Source organism: Pundamilia nyererei, unplaced genomic scaffold, assembly GCF_000239375.1.
Source record: "Pundamilia nyererei isolate P.nyererei 1_Seehausen unplaced genomic scaffold, PunNye1.0 scaffold00087, whole genome shotgun sequence".
Lineage (NCBI taxonomy): Eukaryota > Metazoa > Chordata > Actinopteri > Cichliformes > Cichlidae > Pundamilia > Pundamilia nyererei.
Genome location: NW_005187488.1, coordinates 1314244 through 1332970, shown reverse-complemented (window position 1 = coordinate 1332970; position 18727 = coordinate 1314244). Strand labels below are relative to the sequence as shown.

The window sequence follows — 18727 nt, the reverse complement described above, 5'->3', positions numbered from 1 at the left end:
CATGCTCTTGCACTTTTTAAAGCAAGAAAAGTTGGGCAATCCTGCACCCACTGTCATGATTCAGGAAAATACTAGACCTCACATAACTTGTTGGGCTCAGGAGGTATAGGCTGGTCATCTGCTAGTCTACCAATCTGCCAATCCCTGACCACATCAGTCTGTAAACCAAAGTATCCTCGGGCAAGACCGTGAACCCCGAGATCCTCCTAATGCGTTCAGCGGAGTGTAAATGTAAGATGTAGTATAAAGTGCTTTGAGTGTCTAAGTAAAGAAGAAAGTGGAGCTATGACAGAACCAGTCCATTCACTATAACTTTTTTCTCAGCACCTGTAAACTGTTGTTTTCAAGCCCTGAAATTTTCCTGACTTGGGCCACGTTTGGATCAGACATTATTCAGTCTTTCAGCTCCTTATTACGATGTTTGGTTGTGCTGACGTGAGAGCAGTGCAGTTAATAGTTTGGTACATTCACTGCGCCTAAGTGTATCTTCACAAATCAAAAGTAAACTCTGCGATTTAAGTGATTGGATCATTTGGGCTGTAGATGTTTTGCCTGAATATTACTGCCCTTGTTTCTGGTATAAAACACTGTCTTTTATTGATGTTTCATTTATTATACATTTTGTTTTTTATTTTTATCAGCTAATTATACTGCTGTCTTTCTTGGCCAGGACACTCTTGTAAAAGAGATTTTTAATCTCAAGAGTCACACTTTCCTGGTTAAATGAACATTGCATAAATAATAAAGAAGGGAAACTAAAGTTCTGTAAAAGTGCATTATTAGCCCTCTTAGCTTTCCTCTTATATCTTTACTTCACTATCTGCAGATCAAACAAACTCAGGATGAGGAGAAGAAGCAGCTGACTGCCCTGCGAGATCTGATCAAGTCCTCCCTCCAGTTGGACCAGAAGGAGGTAAGCAGGTCACACCCTACCACACAAAGCCAAATTTAATCTCACAACTTGCCAGCCCAGCACAAACTCAGCTGTACTGGGCTGAAAACAGGCCTGACTCAGTCATCCCAGTCATTCTGAAACCTCCTTTTTTTTCACGTCCTCTCACTCTGGCCACCACCAACTTTTGGAGCTTGTCTCCAGCAGCACCGAGCGAGTGCCCAGTGCTGTACCATGCTGGTAGCCAGTGTGTGGTAGGCTTTGCTGGTGACCAGCGTTGTGCCTCACTGGCTGCTCAGTGGAGAGCCACTCGCTGCCCGACTCTCACACACTTTCCAGCACTCATACTTGCCAACCTTGAGATCTCAGAATTAGGCAGACATTGAAAAGGGCTGTTGGGGGGGGGGTGATAAATACATTTTACAGTGTTTATTTATCGGATAAAATACGTTAAATGTCACCGTTATTATTGGCTGGGGTGTCCAAATTCAGAGGCTGTGTGAAAACCCCGGAGGAACCCTCCCGAGGGATTAATAAAGTTCAATTAATCTAATCTAATAACTTTAATCTCAGCCAAACCGATTTACTCACGAACAAATAAAACACTGAAAAAGCCAAACAATAACGTTTTTAAGTTATCAAAGTGACTTATATATCACGTTTAACCCGAGTAGCGAAAGACCGCGGGGGTTTGAAGACGATGTGTCAGGAGTTTGGTGTTCTCGCCGGCTCAGATATTTGAAGTTTACACAGCTACAATCTCACCAGAAAATATTTTAAAAGTTTTTTTGCAACCCAGAAAGGGAAATAAGAGCAATATTAAAACTAAGTAGCTGCCGCCATTGTTGGAAACTGGAATTGGCTGGCCGCGCTATGAATTCTGCGATATGGTTTTTCAATTTTGTTGTCCGGGTGGAAAATCGGGAGAAATTCAGGAGAATGGTGGCTCCGGGAGATTTTCTGGAGGGGCACTGAAATTCGGGATTCTCCCGGAAAAATCGGGAGGGTTGGCATGTATGCCAGCACTGCCGGCTCGTTTTACTTATCAGCACAGGCTGCTTCGGCTGTGCGTTAGCTCACACCCTCTCGGTTCACACGTTCACACTCTCGGTGTGCCTGTCTGCATGAAACAATATATACAGTTTTTCACATTTCAGTTATTCTGTCTGTAGCACCACTTTTAGACAATAAGCACAGAGGATTGTAGGTTTGGTTAACACACGGGCAGGTAGCATACTTTCTCGCACCTGAGCCGGATCTTTCACGCCTCTCCCCTCTATCTCCCCCTCCTCTCTGCCTTCTGCTTGTCTGGAATCAAGTCTAGAAGAGTAAGTGTTGGTGCATGTTGAGCATGCTGGCGTCTGTGTTCTTCAGCTTGACAGTAGAGTGCTTTATCCCTGTAGAGATGTTGCAGAGCATGCCTTTTACCTCCTTTTATTTTTAAGTCTTCACTCTTGGTTTGTTTTTCAGAAGCACTTTGATGTCAGAGAATCCTTTTTGTGTGTGTGTTGTCTATGTGTTGCATGTCTTTATTAAGCCTCTCTGTTCTGTGCACACAAAGTGTTTATTTTGTGTTATGGTGTGGGTTTGCGCAGGACTCGCAGAGCAAGCAGGGTGGCTACAGCATGCACCAGCTGCAGGGAAACAAGGAGTTTGGGAGTGAGAAGAAAGGCTACCTGCTGAAGAAGAGTGATGGGTAAGCTGCTAACACAGCGAATAAATAAAAAAACGCTGTAGTGTGCGTTCACGACGCATTAAAATGTAAAGCAGGCAGGAAATATCTCTAATTGACCCCGCCCCTTCGCCTCTCACAGGCTGAGGAAGGTGTGGCAGAGGAGGCAGTGCTCAGTGAAGGGGGGCATCCTCACCATTTCTCATGCCACAGTGAGTACACACACACACACACACACACACACACAGGCACAGCTGCTCTGCTCATATGAACCCCGTGACCCTCAGCACTGACTGTGCGGATCAAAAGGAGAACATCATGTGGGGAGGTTGTGTTTTTTTTCTCTCTCTCTCGTCACAATCTGGAGGCTGGCACAGTGGAATTGACATAAATGGGTTGTCATGGCAACCTTGCCTCACCCTCTTACCCCCCCTTGCTGCCTGCTGCGCCTCGGTGACTCATCTCAGAGCGAGTGTGAGGGTACCGCCACCGCTGCCGCTCTTGTGCAGCAGGCACGTTTCAGTGTCATGTTTTCTTTCCCGCTCCGGACCTCGGGAATCTAACGCGGGGCTCGTATATCTGGGTTAATTCTGTCAACCGCCGGCCACTGAGGTGTAACCTACAGAGCCTCGAAACTCCCACGGGACCAGCTGGACTGTCGGGGGGGCTTAGCGCAATCAGTAGCTCTTAGCTAATTGTGGCAGAGCAGTGGCAGGTGTCTCATCACGCTCGGACAGTCCATCTGTTAACAGGAAACGATGCATTGTTCAGGAATTTATTATGTTTTTGGTGCTTTTAGTGTTTGCTGAAAGCTCCTAAAGGTTTTTTTCTTCTCTTGAATCTTACTTACGTCAGTGTGGTCATCAAAAACATTTGAACCTTGTCAATATTAAAAGCAAGATTTTCTGATTGAAATTCCTCTTACAGCTTATAAATACAATTCAGATTAAAGTGGACCCCCCCCCCCAAAAACAAACAAACAAACAACCTGATAACATAACCAACAAATAAACTGAGCTTCAACATTAACTTGACTTTTAATATTATTTAAATGTATCCAGGAGAATCGATTTAGCAATTAGTATCATTTCTATGTGATTTATTAATTCAGACAGCTTTGACAAGTCGGCGCGAGACAACTATTGAAATGTTGTTTTATTAATCCTTTGGGGGAAGGTTGGGGTGTCGAGAAGGGCATCCTGCACAGAAATCTGCCAAATCAAATCTGCAGAGCTACCAGCTGTGGCTTATTTTAATATATGCACTTATTATTTTTAATTAAATTCTTTCAGCCTTGCCTTTTGTTATAGAGCACAGCAGGTACTGGATATATGTCTTTACCAATATTCCCATACCTGTATTCAGTTCAGTTTAGTTCAGTTTTTTTCCTTCAGAGCTGCCTTAATTTTTCATGGCATAGATTCAACAAGGCGCTGGAATCATTCCTCAGAGAGTTTGGTTCATATTGACGTCGCAGCTTCACAATCTTGCTGCAGATTTGTTGGCTGCGCATCCATGATATGAATCTCTTGTTCCACTGTACAGTACAGTGAACCATCAGTATCTCACAGCAGTCCAGACTTCTGCTGCCCAGCTTTGGCGAGCCCCTGAGAACTGTAGATTTTGATTTTGTGGGATTTTTTTGTAAGAGAGGTAACAATGGCACATCACTGCTGACAGTGAAATTCTTAGACTCAGACCCCCCTCAGTATAGCACACAAGGAAGCAATATTGCACTAACACTCACATGTAAACTAGACTGCTTTTTAGTAAAAATAGAAAAAAAAATACAAATACTATAACAGCTGTAGTGCAGAGATAAAACGTCAAACGTATATATGATGAGGTTCCTACGTTTTTGTTTTTATTGTCCAGTTTTCACAAACTAGTTGGCGACAAGCTGTTAGTTGTGACGCTCGTCTGCTGGTAGGAAATCAGAGCTTCTTTGCTGGGCAGACAGTACCTTCCCTAACTGTGCATAGCAGAAATAAAATAGCCAATAACACAAATGCATCTTTGTACTGGCAGATTATATCAACCCACTGATTGGGACTGGTTCCAATTTGCAAGTTAACTGTGTGGTTTGTGCGTGCAGATTAAAAGTAGGACGGCTTATATGCTGCAGAAACCCCCAAACTTCCAGAATTGAGCTTGAGGAAGACACGCTTACCACAAACCACACACGGGGGTGAGAAGCCGAGTTTATACATATATTCTGTTGTTTGTAGCTGAAATACTGAACAGAGCAGATGTTATCCTCTCATAAAGTGTTTACATCACCAGGAAACCTTAGATGTGTTTTATTTGTCGTTATGATAACAATTTGACTCCGGGGACTCTGGGTCAGTCATCGCTGCGGTCAGACTGAAATACCTCAACAAATAAACTAATGGCGCTCCCTTCAGCCTCAGCTGTACTTTGTGTTTAGAGCTAAGTAGCAGATGATGGCTAATGGTCAACACCATATCTGCTAAACACTAGCATATTGTCTCTGTGAGCGTGCCGGTGTTAGCACAGCCTTACAAATCCGCAAGCATGTCTGTGTAGTAACAGCCTGTGGATTAAATCAGATAAATCATCCCTGACGGCTTTAAGCATACATGCAAATGTTTGAATTCAGCCTTATTTACTTCTAACCGGTGAGGATTGGCAGCGAGTCGGGCGTGTGGGATGAGCTTGGTGGAGTTGGCACTCTGGCGGCTTATTTCCCAGCAGACACAGCAGTTGCTCCAGCTGTAACACAGCGGGGAGGATCAGGATGATCGCGACTGACGTGAACGTGAGCTTTGTTGTTTTGAACTTTCACGCTGCTGCTGCAAAGACGCTCTGAGGAAGTGGTCGCCTGTGATGTGAGAGGAAAATGTTTTCTCTTGTTGCGTTTTGTGATGGAGGAACTGAATCTTTGACCTCAGTTTCTAATTTAGCCCACTGAGCGGTTATCATACTGAGCTTGTAATCGTTTTTCTCTGTCCGAGAGCAGTTTACCGCCGCTTCAGGTTTTTCCCTTTTCTTCAGGCCTCAGTGCAGATGAACTTTAGGTGGCTTTAGTTGGATGTGGCATCTTGCCAGCAGGCTAACACCAACTCCAAGGCTCATAACAGCCTGTTAGCATTTCATTAGCACGTGCCCTCGTCCCCCCTCTGCCCGGGCACTGGCAGGAGACAATGCTCAGTATGTACGTGCCAACTGGACCCAATTATTACAGTACACAGCCCAGCCAGCTCAGTCCACTGTCTTAATGGGGGCACCTTGAGTTCAGCTTGTAGTTCGGACCGCAGAAGCTTTGTTGAATAATAAAAACATGACTTGATACAATTATCTACGAGAATTATGCAAATCCTTTTAAAATGAAAATATACCCACCATCTGGTGGCTCCAGCTACTCAAACATGAGCATTTTTCTCTCCTTTTCTATATAATTTCTTTTTGTTGTTTCTGACAAAATGAACAATATGAAGACCCCTCAGTTTGTGGGAAACCCAGAAATGTTTTTCATTCACCAAGTCAGCAAAATGAATTGTGCATATGTTACTCATGTTCTATTTCCTACTTTGTTGTGTTTATGCGCAAATTGTTCTGGGAATCCATCCTACCTGACAAACCATCCTACCCGTTGTTTCTGCGCATGCGCACAACATGAAATTAAGTGCCAAACCAATCCTACCTTTGTGAATGTGACCGACAAGCATACTTTAATGGGTGAAATGAAGTGGCAAACCATCCTGGCTTTATGAATATGAGCTACAAGCTTACTCTGATGGGCAAAGTTAAGTGGCAAACCATCATACCTACTTAAATTTGTGCTGGAGTTACTCTGTGAGGGCAGAAATGTGCATAAATTACTTAAGGTAGGACGTTTTGCCAAAGTAGGATGGTTTGTCAGAACACCGGATCTGGAAACAAGATGGGCTCTACTGCCAAACATCAAAGGAGGTTTCTGTGCATTTCTGTTATCACTGTTACACCTGTAAAAACGCATCTGGGTCACTCTACGTGGACAGGAAACAGACTTGAAATAAAAAAATTTTTAAAGTGTTTCTTCCCTTCAACCAAACTTTTACTTTCACCCGCCATATTTCTGCATGTACAGCGTCAACAATCGGGTGGATTGTGTGTGAAAATGTTTGCACACTTTGAATTCAGCTTGAGGAGGAGCCTTGATCACTTGTTGAGGCCTCTGTGAGGCTGTGCTTGCTGTATTAGCTGAATGCTAACATGCTCACAATGACAGTGTTAAATGCTGATGCTTAGCTGTGTTCACGATTGTTGTAATTAATCGGCACTACAGCTAAGGGTGATGAAGTTTAACCTTTATTTGACCGTATGATGCAGAGAATAATCCATTTATTTGGTTCACAGTTTGACGACAGCATCATATTAAAGATAAGACTACATGTTCCAGGACACAGACGCACAAACATACGGCCTTGCATTCATTCCTGCATACACACTTCCAGAGACGCTAACTTATAGCAATGACTCTTCAGCCGCTTCGTTTAAAACAAACCAGAGATTCGGCCAGTGAAGGGAAGCAAGAACAGGGGTGATATGTGAGCTGTGGCTAGTTACCACTCAGACTGAAGGCTTAAGGGCTGAGCGGGTGGGCGGCGTGGACACCCAACTGTTTGAATGAAACCATAGATGCATCTATGAAACATCCTGCACGAGTTCTTGTGAACCCAAGTGTTCAAATAGACCTTTGACAAAAATAACAGGCTATGATGTATAATCGCTCGTGTCATGACAATGCCGGTACTAATACGTTGTGATTAACGGAGCATGCATACATTAAGGCTGAATTTGGTGATGTAGGCGTTTCAGTGGTGACCTGGCAGGTGGGTGTTCTTGAACTTGCACTTCCAGGCAATTTGTGCCACCTTAAGACGCTACTGCCAGGAGGCTTAGCCTAGCTGCTGCGTTCTGGACCAGTTAAAGACTGGCTGAAGAGAAAGGAGAGGGAATCGGACGGGAGAAAATTAAGGCGACTGCTAAAAGTTCTAAATTATTGGGTGGCAGTAGAGGTTTGAGTTTTGCAAGGATTCTTAGATTCAAAATTCAAATGCAGGGGAATAATATTGATAGCAAAATTCCTGGTGGGGATCGTAAGAACTGAAAATTAGAGCCTCAGTTTTGCCGGGATTAAGATGAAGGGAATTTGAAGACATCTAGTTATTAATGGCAGTGAATTATTCAATGAGGTAGGAGAGGCTGACGGGTCGCCAGCTCATCCAGGTGATGATATTACCCACAGATATTACTGTTTCTGTGGGTAATACGACGATGATGTCACTGAACGATGAAAAGTGATCCACACAGTCACTGCAGTTCATCCGAGGAACACCAGCTTACATGCATACACGTGTCGACTGCTTCTCATTTTGAGATGTTTGACTGAACTTAAATCCCCAAAGCACCGAAATATTTATGTCTCTGATGTGAGGACGGTGTTGTGCTTGTGTGTAATGTTTCCACTGTGGTCCAGTGTGTGATCTTTGTGTTTGTTCTTACAGTCCAACAGGCAGCCAGTCAAACTCAACCTGCTCACCTGCCAGGTGAAACCAAGTACTGAGGACCGGAAATGCTTTGATCTCATTTCTCGTAAGTTACACACACACACACACACACACACACACACACACACGGTCACGCACTTTAACGCATGCCTGAATGGCTCGGTGACAAACACTTGTAATATGATGAGAGTTGCCTCTTGTAAAAGGACCTGTGGAAACTCCACATGCAGTTTTCTTTGTATAATAGTGTATTAAGAACACAGATAAGCGTTAGAATCGTTTGCTGCATGCTGGCTATCATAAATGCAAAAGTAGACATTTGCATTTTTTAACTCCGCCGTTTATTGTTTGCAGATAACCGGACGTATCATTTCCAGGCCGAGGATGAGCAGGAGTTTGTCATGTGAGTACTTCAGGGTAACGACAGACACATGATCCTCGTTCTGCTTGTTATCGCTGTTTGAATCAGTCTGACACCACTTCGCCTCAGTCTACACACCCATTTATTCTTCTATGTGTGATCTCGCTAAAGGTGTCTTTAGCTGTCAGCTAAAGGTTTTTCATTAATGGGACGCCGGTTAGTCGCTGGTGTTTTTCACTTTGTAGAGAGCAGTGAGGATGCGACTCTGTGGCAACGAGGACGGCAGTGGGATTGGTGGTCTGGAGTAATTCAGGTCGCTGTAACTTCATACTGTTGCTTCCCCATACCCTCACGCACGAGCAGACACACATACACAGGAATAACCACGGTTGTGCTACCTATTTAAGAGATCCTTTCACACACTTAACGTGTTTAAATTAGTTTTACAGCAGTGTTATAGTGACTGCACATGAAAAATAAGGAGGTGTGATATAAAAAAGTGCCTTAGCGTTGTTCACTTTTGCCGTTTCTGTTGAAGTCGAATCGTATTTATGACACAAGAAGTCATATTGTAAATTGGCGAGTTGTCTGTGTAGTCAGACTCCATGAGGACAAATTTAGTCGTCATTGTGGCTAAAAAACAAGCATTAGATAATTTTTGGGAACTATATAAAAGCCTGTACGTTGTGTTTTTTGAGTTACAGGAGCAGTTCTGCAGTGCAGAGTATGCCGTCTGCATTCATGTGAAATTTGAATAATTAATATGTCACAAAGACACGGCTTTGCTTTTACCATGTGGGAGGACGAACAGAAAGTTAAATTTGTAAATTAAGGCTGGTTGGTCAGAGTAAAGCAGCTGCAGGCACGTTAAACTGTGCAACAGTCGTTTTTTGGTGTCTGCGGTAACCATGTAACGTCGCTAATTTGTCATCGTGTTGTGGAAACCGGCCGCCTCAATTTTCCAGAAATTTCAAGTGATCTGTTTATTCTCATGTGAAAATCTGAAAGACCGAGCCTCTACTGAAAGAATAAATATCACAGATTCATCCAGTGGAAGTACGCGGTCAGTGTGAGCGGCGGACTTAAGAATGAGTCAGAAAAATATTTTTAAGGCATGAAAAATTCACCCAGATTTTACACGACCAGTGTTTAAAGGCCTTCACTTCTCGAAGCTCAAAGCGACCTCACTTTAAATTAAAACAAAGGCCACAACACTAACATAATAAAATAAAACACAAATAACAATGAAAGAATAGAACTGAGAAACTGGGATTAATCGATTGTCAACGTACGTATGTGATTTTTAATGAAACTATTAACCCTGTTAATATAATACACGTTTAAGCAATAAAGTATTTTTTTTAAAAGCCAGATATTTGTTTAATATTTAATTATTTAAAAAAAAAATTGTCACAAGGTTAAATTAAAACTCCATTTTAAAAAAAATTATATTTTGGTGATTTTTGTTTTCATGCTTTACAGGCTTTTTAATAGCTTGCCCAACAAACAGGAGCTGGGATGAGATCAGCAGTTGCGTACAGATAAACAAAAACAGTTGAATGCAGTGTTGTGATGACGTTGTTGGACATAAGATGTGATTCCCCCGGAGCCGAATCACTCATAAACGCAGAGGAGTGAAAACAAACCCGAGTCTGAATACTGTCGATCTGCCACTCTGTGATGCTGTGGCTGTTCTTCCTCTGATGGTGGAAACTTTCTTCCAGCCTCGCTGTGGCTTTGCCTCTTCGCTCAGTCCTGCTTGAACACTTCATGTTGCTTGTAGTCCTTTGGGATGCCACTCGCGGCTCTGCTCTGCTCCTTCCGTCACGCAATTCCAACTGCAGTGGTGTCGGCGATGGCGTCGTCTTCTTTGTAGTTCCCTTCAAATATTTAGTGTTTCATAGGGCGCTCGCTTCACGTAATCACGCTCTTCCGCAATTAGGCCGGCAGCATATTATAATGCATATTGTAAGCAAACACGCAAACACTTTTGGCCTGGCATCTGCACACCTACGCATTAGTGGATTAAAATATCTTGTTTTTCCACACATGGAGATAAACAGACAATCGAATGCATCGGTTTGTGTGCCCACTGTCTGTCTGCTCTGAGAGGGGATTGAGTGGCTGTGACAGAGGAAGGGCTGTGATCGGCTGCGTGTGTGCAGATTGTGCTTTGTGTAGTGAAATGCAGGAGGTCGTGTTTGTACGCCCGCCTCGTTGTAACGGCCACAGGCCTGCGTGGGTGCATTGGTTCCTCTTTAACCTTTTCGAAGAAACCAAAGAATGGGCAAATATTTGTGTGTTTTAGCATCTTTTCATCTTTGTAAAGCAAAAATGCAACATAATCCCTCCTTTTAGCTTCCCTGTTGCTGCTTTTCTGTGTATTTTTGTGATTTTGATGCATTTAGACAAGATAAAAGGTCACTGAAGGCTTTAAGAACCTGTGATGGGCGCTTTCCTGACATTTTATCACAAAATGATGCTATGCTGAATTGCTCTCCTTAACTTTACCCCTAGCTGTTTTTATCTCAATAAAGTAAAACTTTATTTTATTGTTTGTAATGTCTCTAACAATGTTCCCTCTTGCAGTTGGATCTCGGTGCTGACCAACAGCAAGGAGGAGGCGTTAAACATGGCGTTTCGTGGCGAGCAGAGCAGCGGAGGGGAGGACGGATTAGAGGACCTCACCAAAGCCATCATAGAAGACGTGCTGCGCATGCCGGGCAATGAAGTCTGCTGCGACTGTGGAGCTGCAGGTGTGTTTGTGGAGCTGCGTGAGTCCATTTAAATGTGGACCGTGTTTTATTTAAAGCCGCTCTCCTGTCTCGGTAGCTTTACAATGTCACCGCTGCCTTGAACTCCGTGTCCTTCAGTTAGATGGTTGCTGAGCGAGCTACACTGCAGTGTGTGTGCGCGCATGCTGGTGTTGTTAGCATTCAGGGCGCAGCTCTATCCCGATACTCCCCCTCACATTAGAAAGCAAAGAGTCAGCACTCAGGAGTGCCGTGGACACTCAGACCCTCTGACTCTCAGCACACACAGGCTTGCATCCACACACTCCACTCTGTCTGTATAAACACACACAGCAGCTTGCAGAGTACTGGGGCGGTGGACTTTATCTCTTGGGGGAGAAAAAAAAACATTTCTGGGCTTTGAGAAACAACATCATTACATCACGATGTTACATAAGTCACACACGCTTCGTCGACCCCTGCGGTCCTCAGAGAGCGGAGGTAATTTGTCATGTCTGCTCTCTTGTTGCTGCATCCGTTCATATACATGGCTTTGGCATAACACATGTTCCAGATGTGGATTTAAGCATCTGATTCCTGTTGTTTTCCTTTATCTGACCGAGAAGGTGACGCCCATGCTTCCCTTTCCTCAACACATAAAATTAATTTGGTGGTTGAAGGACCTTTTTATGACTTTCAAAGGTCACCTCGTTGTTCCCTCTGCTGCTCATTCGATGCTCTGACTGGAAATTCATCTGTAAGATAGCATTAATCAGCTATAGAGGACCCATAAATTCACAATGCATCTGTTAATTGTGTTGTGTAAATGTGTGCACGTGCCTTCCTGCAGTCTGTGTTTGTGTGCATGACTCACCGGGTTTTTGGGCTGTCTCTATCATTTCCACCAGCCTCCTCTGGTGTTGACTTGTCAGCTTCAGACAGAGCAGCACCCCTCGCCTCACAGCATCAGCATCACTGAGGTCACAGTTTAAAGCTTCCTTAATTCCCCCGGATTGCATCAGAACATCAGTCAGCAAAGTCGCTCAGTCTCTGGAGGTTTCGAGGATCTGCCACATCTCTGTGCGCGTGCGCCTTTGTGCTTTGCAGTGGTGATGCATTAATAAATAAAGTCAATGAATATAGTGGAAAAATAAGCTGTGGTTTAGCAGCTCAATCAGGGCTAGTTTATTCACAAGATGGTTGTTTTCTGTTGCAGTGATTTGAGGATATGGTACATGTGGACATGCAAAGCCTAACTGGCAGTTTATGCTTAGTGCTGTTACCCTTACGAATGGTCTGGCTTTACATGCATTTCAGTGTTAATGCAGGACCACAGATATTTCCAGAAAACTGAGGGAGAGAGTGTTGCATCAGTTAGAAAAGATGAGACATTCTGTGGAGGAAGAAAAAAACCTAAGCAATCGCTTTGTTTCCTGTTTCAACTTCTTCTTTTGTGTCATCAGAGTCAAGCACGCCTCAAGCATCACTATAAATGCTTTTGTGGCGGTTTTAAAGTCACAGTGCTTGCGGCCAGTGACTAGTGCGGCAAGCATAACGCAATACAGAACAGGCATCAGTTATATAAGAAGTCAGGAAGAGCTTGAAAAGAGGCATCTGTAGCGGGGGTGGGTTGCAAAGCAGATTGCAGGGCAGCAGCAATTTAAAAAGGAAATAAAACTGCATGCTGCATGTAAGATTTGCTACATGTGGGGAGGTTTATCAGCTGAGCCCTCGATGCTGTCGGATAGGGTTGTCAAACATAAGGCCCGGGGCCCAGAATTGTCCCGGCAAAGACTCTAATCCAAACCACTAGATGGTACTGGAAAATGTGAATGAGCGCATAAAGTTTGGACTTCAAACTGTATTTTCATACATTTTACAAAATTTTTACTGATGGCTGAAGACCTACCTCATTGCTATTCATACTATACAGAAGTAATTAAGTAATAAATAAAAGTCATCTAAAGGTTTCTGTTTGTTTGGGTTTGTTTTGTTTTTTGTTTTTTTACACAGTATGTGCACAGTGAAAACATTGTTTTTAAAGGAGCATTTTTTTATCATTTAGAAAAACTGAGATTTATTGTTAAAATTGCACTTTTTGTATTAAAATGTCTCAGGAAATAAATACATACTTAAAATTTAGACTGGAAGAAAGGAGAGTTTCTTTGATTCGGTCAACTTAAGATCAAAGCGGGCTGTATATGTGGCCCACAATGTAAAATGAGTTTGACATCCTCACTGTAGGAGGTCAAATCACCACCTGTTTATATATCAGCCTCCTGTAGCCGTAATAACTTGTATTACACTGTTGTCTATAGACCCAAAGTGGCTGTCCACCAACCTGGGGATCCTCACCTGCATCGAGTGCTCTGGCATCCACCGAGAGATGGGAGTCCACATTTCCCGCATCCAGTCCATGGAGCTCGACAAGTTAGGAACCTCAGAACTCTTGGTGAGTCAGACGAACGGCCTGTCGAGGGAACTGATCTTATTTTCGAGGCACACCCTTCACTGTTTTCACCTGAAATATGAGGAATCATGAAAGAGTATTGTGAAGACAGGATGGAGCCAATTTTAATCTGTAAAGCTGCAGGGATACATCATGTGTCTTTCTTTGGTTGCTGATGTTTCCCTTCTTTCTCCCACAGCTGGCCAAGAATGTAGGGAACAGTAGCTTCAATGAGATCATGGAGGGAAACCTCCCCTCCCCATCACCAAAGCCCACTCCCTCCAGTGACATGTAAGTTTTATATATAAACAAATCTTTATCTCTCAACTCAACTCTCTAACTTTTTTTTTTGACATTTTGTCCACAGGACAGTGAGGAAGGAGTTCATCAACGCCAAGTATGTGGACCACAAGTACGCGAGGAAGACGTGCACGTCTGCGGCAGCTAAAATGATCGAGTTGTTTGAGGCGGTTCAGTCCAGGGACCTGCTGGCACTTATTCAGGTCTATGCGGAGGGGGTGGAGCTTATGGAGCCGCTTCCAGAGGCAGGACCGGTGAGTCAAAGAGACATCTAAAGGTCTGATTTATCCAAAGTTAAAAACACGATAAGATAATTTTGTTTCAAACATTTTTTTTTTATGGTGTCAAAATCAATGTCAGTAGAGGTGAATCGAAAAATAAACATTAGTGCTTTTAAAGACTGACGGTGTTAGATTTGTCCAACAGTTGTCTTAGTCTTATAGATAGATAGAACTTTATTAATCCCTTGGGTAGGTACCTCTGGGAAATTCTATAATAAGTCATGTTTTTTGAAACTTTTTAGTTATTTGTTTAACTTGAAGGAAATCTCTCTTTTATTGTGTGTCCACAGTTTAGGAACTGTAGACTATCAAAGTTTGCAGAAACCTAAATTATAGGACTTTTTATAGGTCCTACAGGGCAGAAGAGAAACTTTTAATTGGCAAAAAAAAGCTCTGGTGTACACAACGTACTGTTAAAGAAAAGGATCTAAAAGTGGAACATAGCCCAGAAAATGGATCAACAATGAAGTCCAGGCTTTATTAACTATATATTATGGAAGAAAAAAAAAAAGAAATACTCTTGGAGGCAAAATAGAATAATTTTCAGTCATATTTCCCTTCAACTTGCTGCCTAGGACATCTCCCCAAAGTGATGCAATGCGGAAAGAAAATGGAGAAGCGTAATCTTGTGATTATAAGAGAGTAAAACACCACATCTGCTTTGTAATAGCACTACACATAAAATTGCACGCCTAAAACAATTTGCTGAAGATCATAAAATTGTGCCTTAAAAAGTGCATCTTTACAGATGGGGACCATTTATGCCAATAAAGCAGAACATTATATCCAACTCTGACGACACCTCGGTTCTCTGTAGCCAGCTACAGATCACACTGTCAGGTAACTCTAAGCCAAAATCAGCCACAGGGTTAAAAGTTTAAAAGGCCAGTAGAGGGTCATACAGCGAGCAGAAATCACAAATAATCAAGAAAAAAAGCACATGAATGAACCCTGTATGGAAATGGGCAGTAATTAAACCATTAAATGGCTTGAGGAGCTCAAATGAATTCAAACATGAACACTTGAAGCCAGAGCTGTCCGCTTCTCCTGACAGGACTATGCAAAAACATGCCTGGAATCATAACACGTGCAGACTGCGACGCTCAGAAGCCGCCTGGTCAGTGCTCTGTGCGTGTTCCTGCAGTGGTTTCATCCTCATGTGTGGTTTCTTCCCAGCAACACCGCCGCTGCTGACACGTTCTTGCCAGCTGGTGAATTATTTGGCAGTTAGAAATGGGTGTAACAGTTGGAAAATTCTGAGTCATCCGGGTTAACTTCTCCAGCAGGTGGTGATAGCCAGCAAACCTCCACCACATTGCAGGGCATCATGTGTTTTGGGTCCACATATATCTAGATGGCGACATCTGTAGCGGCTCAGTTCATGCGTCTGTTTTTTATTTTGTGGTTCGGCTTGTTTTGGGTTTTTTCCCCCTCTCGCTTTTGTTCTCTTGCCTTTTTGCTGTTTTTAGGCAAAAATGAAAGTTGAATAACAAGCAGTGTCTGGTGAGGATACAGTACCGTGAACAACATGCGTGATAAGACTTAATCTGACGTAAATGGGTCAAGGTTTTATAACCCGAACACGGTCGTTCCCTAATGAAAAATTAAGTGCACAATGCTGCAGAGGAATAAAAGAGGATATCGTCTGGTGACGGAGAGTGGGGGGGTGGTGCTGCTGAACGCGCTGTGAAGTCTGACTCACCGATATCTGATCTGCTGCTGTCAGTGCATCCGAAGGGCTGCGCCATGACTTCCCACCCCCAACTCAAAACACAGACAGCGTGACAGCAGTGCGTGATTAAATCCGACCCCCTCTCAGATGCCAACAGATCCACTAAATTTAAGCGTTAGCTCCATATGTTTCGCCTTTACCTCCATCTTTAATGCTGAATCTAAAACACCACCACCTAGATCCAGCTTTGGTGCTGCAAGGCAGATGAAATAAAAGCAAGAGACTCCCAGGAATGGACAAAAGCCGGCATCAGGCCTGCAGAAGTATTATTTTTAGGAGCCATTTTGTTTACTGCAGCTTGTTTAAATGCTGAAAGAGTCGTAGACAGAGAGAGAGTACAGAATGGATGCTGCCCAAGATCGCCCCACTGAGTCTTTGCTGTGTTTGATGGCCCCCTGCAGGAAGCTGGAGAGACTGCACTGCATTACTCTGTACGGACTGCTGACCAGACCTCCCTGCACTTGGTGGACTTCCTCGTGCAGAACAGGTACATTTTGTTTTTTAAAGAGCTGCTAAACCTTTTAGAAAATGCAGCTGCGTGCATTCAGCTTGGCTCAGGAGGAGTGCAAAGAGCTGTTCAACTTTCATAAAAACACGCGCGAGTACTTTGGAGTAAAATTGTGTATAAAACAGCACAGCTTGGTGTAAACACTCTGTATTAAATTTGATCCGTCTGTCTGCTGCGAGTCACTTTCTGTGCTCTAGTCTAATAAAGCAGTGCAGAGGAAAAGCTTCACGCGGCTCAGCTCAGATTCCCACAAGGCAAACAGAAATGGGTCAAGCACTTGTTCTCTGCCTTAATTTATTCCTCTCCTTTCAATTGTTTACCCACCACTGCTCCAACTGCACACAGTCTCCACTGCTGAACTGAGACCCCCTCATTAATTAAATCCATGTCTAGGCCTTGTCTTTTAATATTTTTTTTTGTTGCCTTCATGGGAATTGCAGAAGATCTAAAGATTGCTACTGCGCCATTAGCTGTAGTTTGTAGTTTTTCTTGAATGATTTAATGTCTCACCTCTACTCAAGACGTCTAATGTGCTGTTTCCAGTCCTTTTCTTTCATGCTAAACCTCAAAATCCTGAGCAATAACATATTAACCTAAAGCTGCAGGACTGTGGAAAACACCCTCAGGCATGTGACCTCACTGCGCGAGTCTTGTTGTTTTTGTTTTTTTCCTAACTCAGCGGTAACCTGGATAAGCAGACGGAGTGGGGGAACACCGCCCTGCATTACTGCTGCATGTACGAAAAGCCAGAGTGCCTCAAGTTACTCCTGAGGGGCAAGCCTGCCACCGACATCAGTGAGTCACACGCCGAGCTTCGTCCTCCAGTTAATGTCATCACCTATCAGACTCCTAACTGTTGATTGTCCGTCCTCGCCCTTTCAGCCAATCAGAATGGAGAGACGGCGCTGGATGTTGCCAGGCGACTGAGGAACACTCAGTGTGAGGAGGCAGTAAGTATAGGACCGACCAGCTGGACATCTTAGTAGATCATTAAAGGCCCAGAAACATTACACAAAGCCCCCGTCCTCCCCCCAAACATACACACAGCCACATAAAGGGTGTTCATCAGTTACCGGGCAGTTTAGTGAGAACACTAGATGGCAGTCAGAGGTCTGTCCAGCCGCGGGCGGTAGCAGCAGCAGAGTGGAAGTAATGGTTGATATATGTTTGTTATTAACAGTCATATGAGCAAAGAAGACAGAAAAACACTTTAAATGCTGTTTGGAATCTCTGAAAAATAAACACAGTTGGACAAATCTTTTATTGTTACAGGAAAATGTGCCAATGTAAACATTTTATTTACATATTAACAAGATTTGTACTTGAATTATATCTGTGATTAAGATTATTGGCTATTAGCTCGAGCACATATAGACGATCTAAGTTATTGATCTTTGTGTCACACATAAGTCCTTATGTCCTCAGATGTAATTAGCGGTAAGCCGAGGGGACTTCAGTCTATTTCACCCGCACCTTTCCCGACAGGTAGACAGTATAAAAGGTGAAATCATCCTCTGTACTGACATCAAATCATTAATTTAGAGCCAGATCGTGTGCAGCATGTGTGTAATTTACTAGTGTTATTTGGTCTATTTGTGGATTTGGTAAGCTGATATTTTTAATCACACTGAGAAAAGTAAAAAAAAATGTATGGAGTTATCTTGTTTATATGAATAAAGATAAATATTGGACTCGCTGTGTGATCATACACAACAAAGTGTATTTACCTCTTCGTATGATTAAGGGACTACGACCACTTATCATCCAGACACTGCCCACCGCCATATGAAGTATATAATGACAAACTGGCATGCAACACTTTGTCTGAATATGCACCCATGCAGTAGAAAGGGATTTCGTACGTTAGCTTTCTTTACAAATGTGCTTGCATTTATAGTCGGCTGTTGATTTGACATTAAACTTGTAAATACAGTGAACTTCACTTCATAGGCTGAGTATTGATAGTGTAAATGTCACAGTTTGCAGTAATGAAAAATAATATTTTTCTCTAAATAAAATGTTTTGTTGTGAAATTAATCTGATGCGATGCTTTTATGAGGTGTTGCAGGTGCTTAAACATTACAAATGGGTCATTTTTGCCTGTTGCTAGGTGGTTGCTAGGCAAAATGATGACATCATGAGAACCTGCAGGGGCCTAAAATATATCTGTGTGCCAGTTTTAGTTGCAATCATGTAGCAGGAATTTACAAGCAAACAAATTTTCTGTGTTATGGTAGAATTTCAGGTCTGGTGCCTCAATAAAGAAGATAATTTTTATTCCAGTTAT

General features: G+C 43.0%; 1 protein-coding gene across 6 annotated transcripts in view; it reads left to right on the top strand.

Annotated features, from left to right (window-relative positions):
* The window catches only part of asap1b (ArfGAP with SH3 domain, ankyrin repeat and PH domain 1b), an 80824-nt gene that overhangs the window by 49691 nt on the left and 12406 nt on the right, over nucleotides 1-18727 (top strand). For 4 of the 6 annotated variants that reach the window (XM_005738860.1, XM_013912325.1, XM_005738859.1 and 1 more), the window contains exons 9-21: nucleotides 827-913; nucleotides 2212-2220; nucleotides 2488-2588; nucleotides 2707-2776; nucleotides 8075-8162; nucleotides 8432-8480; nucleotides 11028-11194; nucleotides 13489-13622; nucleotides 13819-13910; nucleotides 13987-14173; nucleotides 16334-16419; nucleotides 17120-17235; nucleotides 17323-17390. In XM_005738860.1, coding sequence (XP_005738917.1) covers nucleotides 827-913; nucleotides 2212-2220; nucleotides 2488-2588; nucleotides 2707-2776; nucleotides 8075-8162; nucleotides 8432-8480; nucleotides 11028-11194; nucleotides 13489-13622; nucleotides 13819-13910; nucleotides 13987-14173; nucleotides 16334-16419; nucleotides 17120-17235; nucleotides 17323-17390 — 1254 coding nt within the window. The remainder of the gene's footprint in view (nucleotides 1-826; nucleotides 914-2211; nucleotides 2221-2487; nucleotides 2589-2706; nucleotides 2777-8074; nucleotides 8163-8431; nucleotides 8481-11027; nucleotides 11195-13488; nucleotides 13623-13818; nucleotides 13911-13986; nucleotides 14174-16333; nucleotides 16420-17119; nucleotides 17236-17322; nucleotides 17391-18727) is intronic. The other 2 variants (XM_005738861.1, XM_005738856.1) reach the window with 1 other exon arrangement.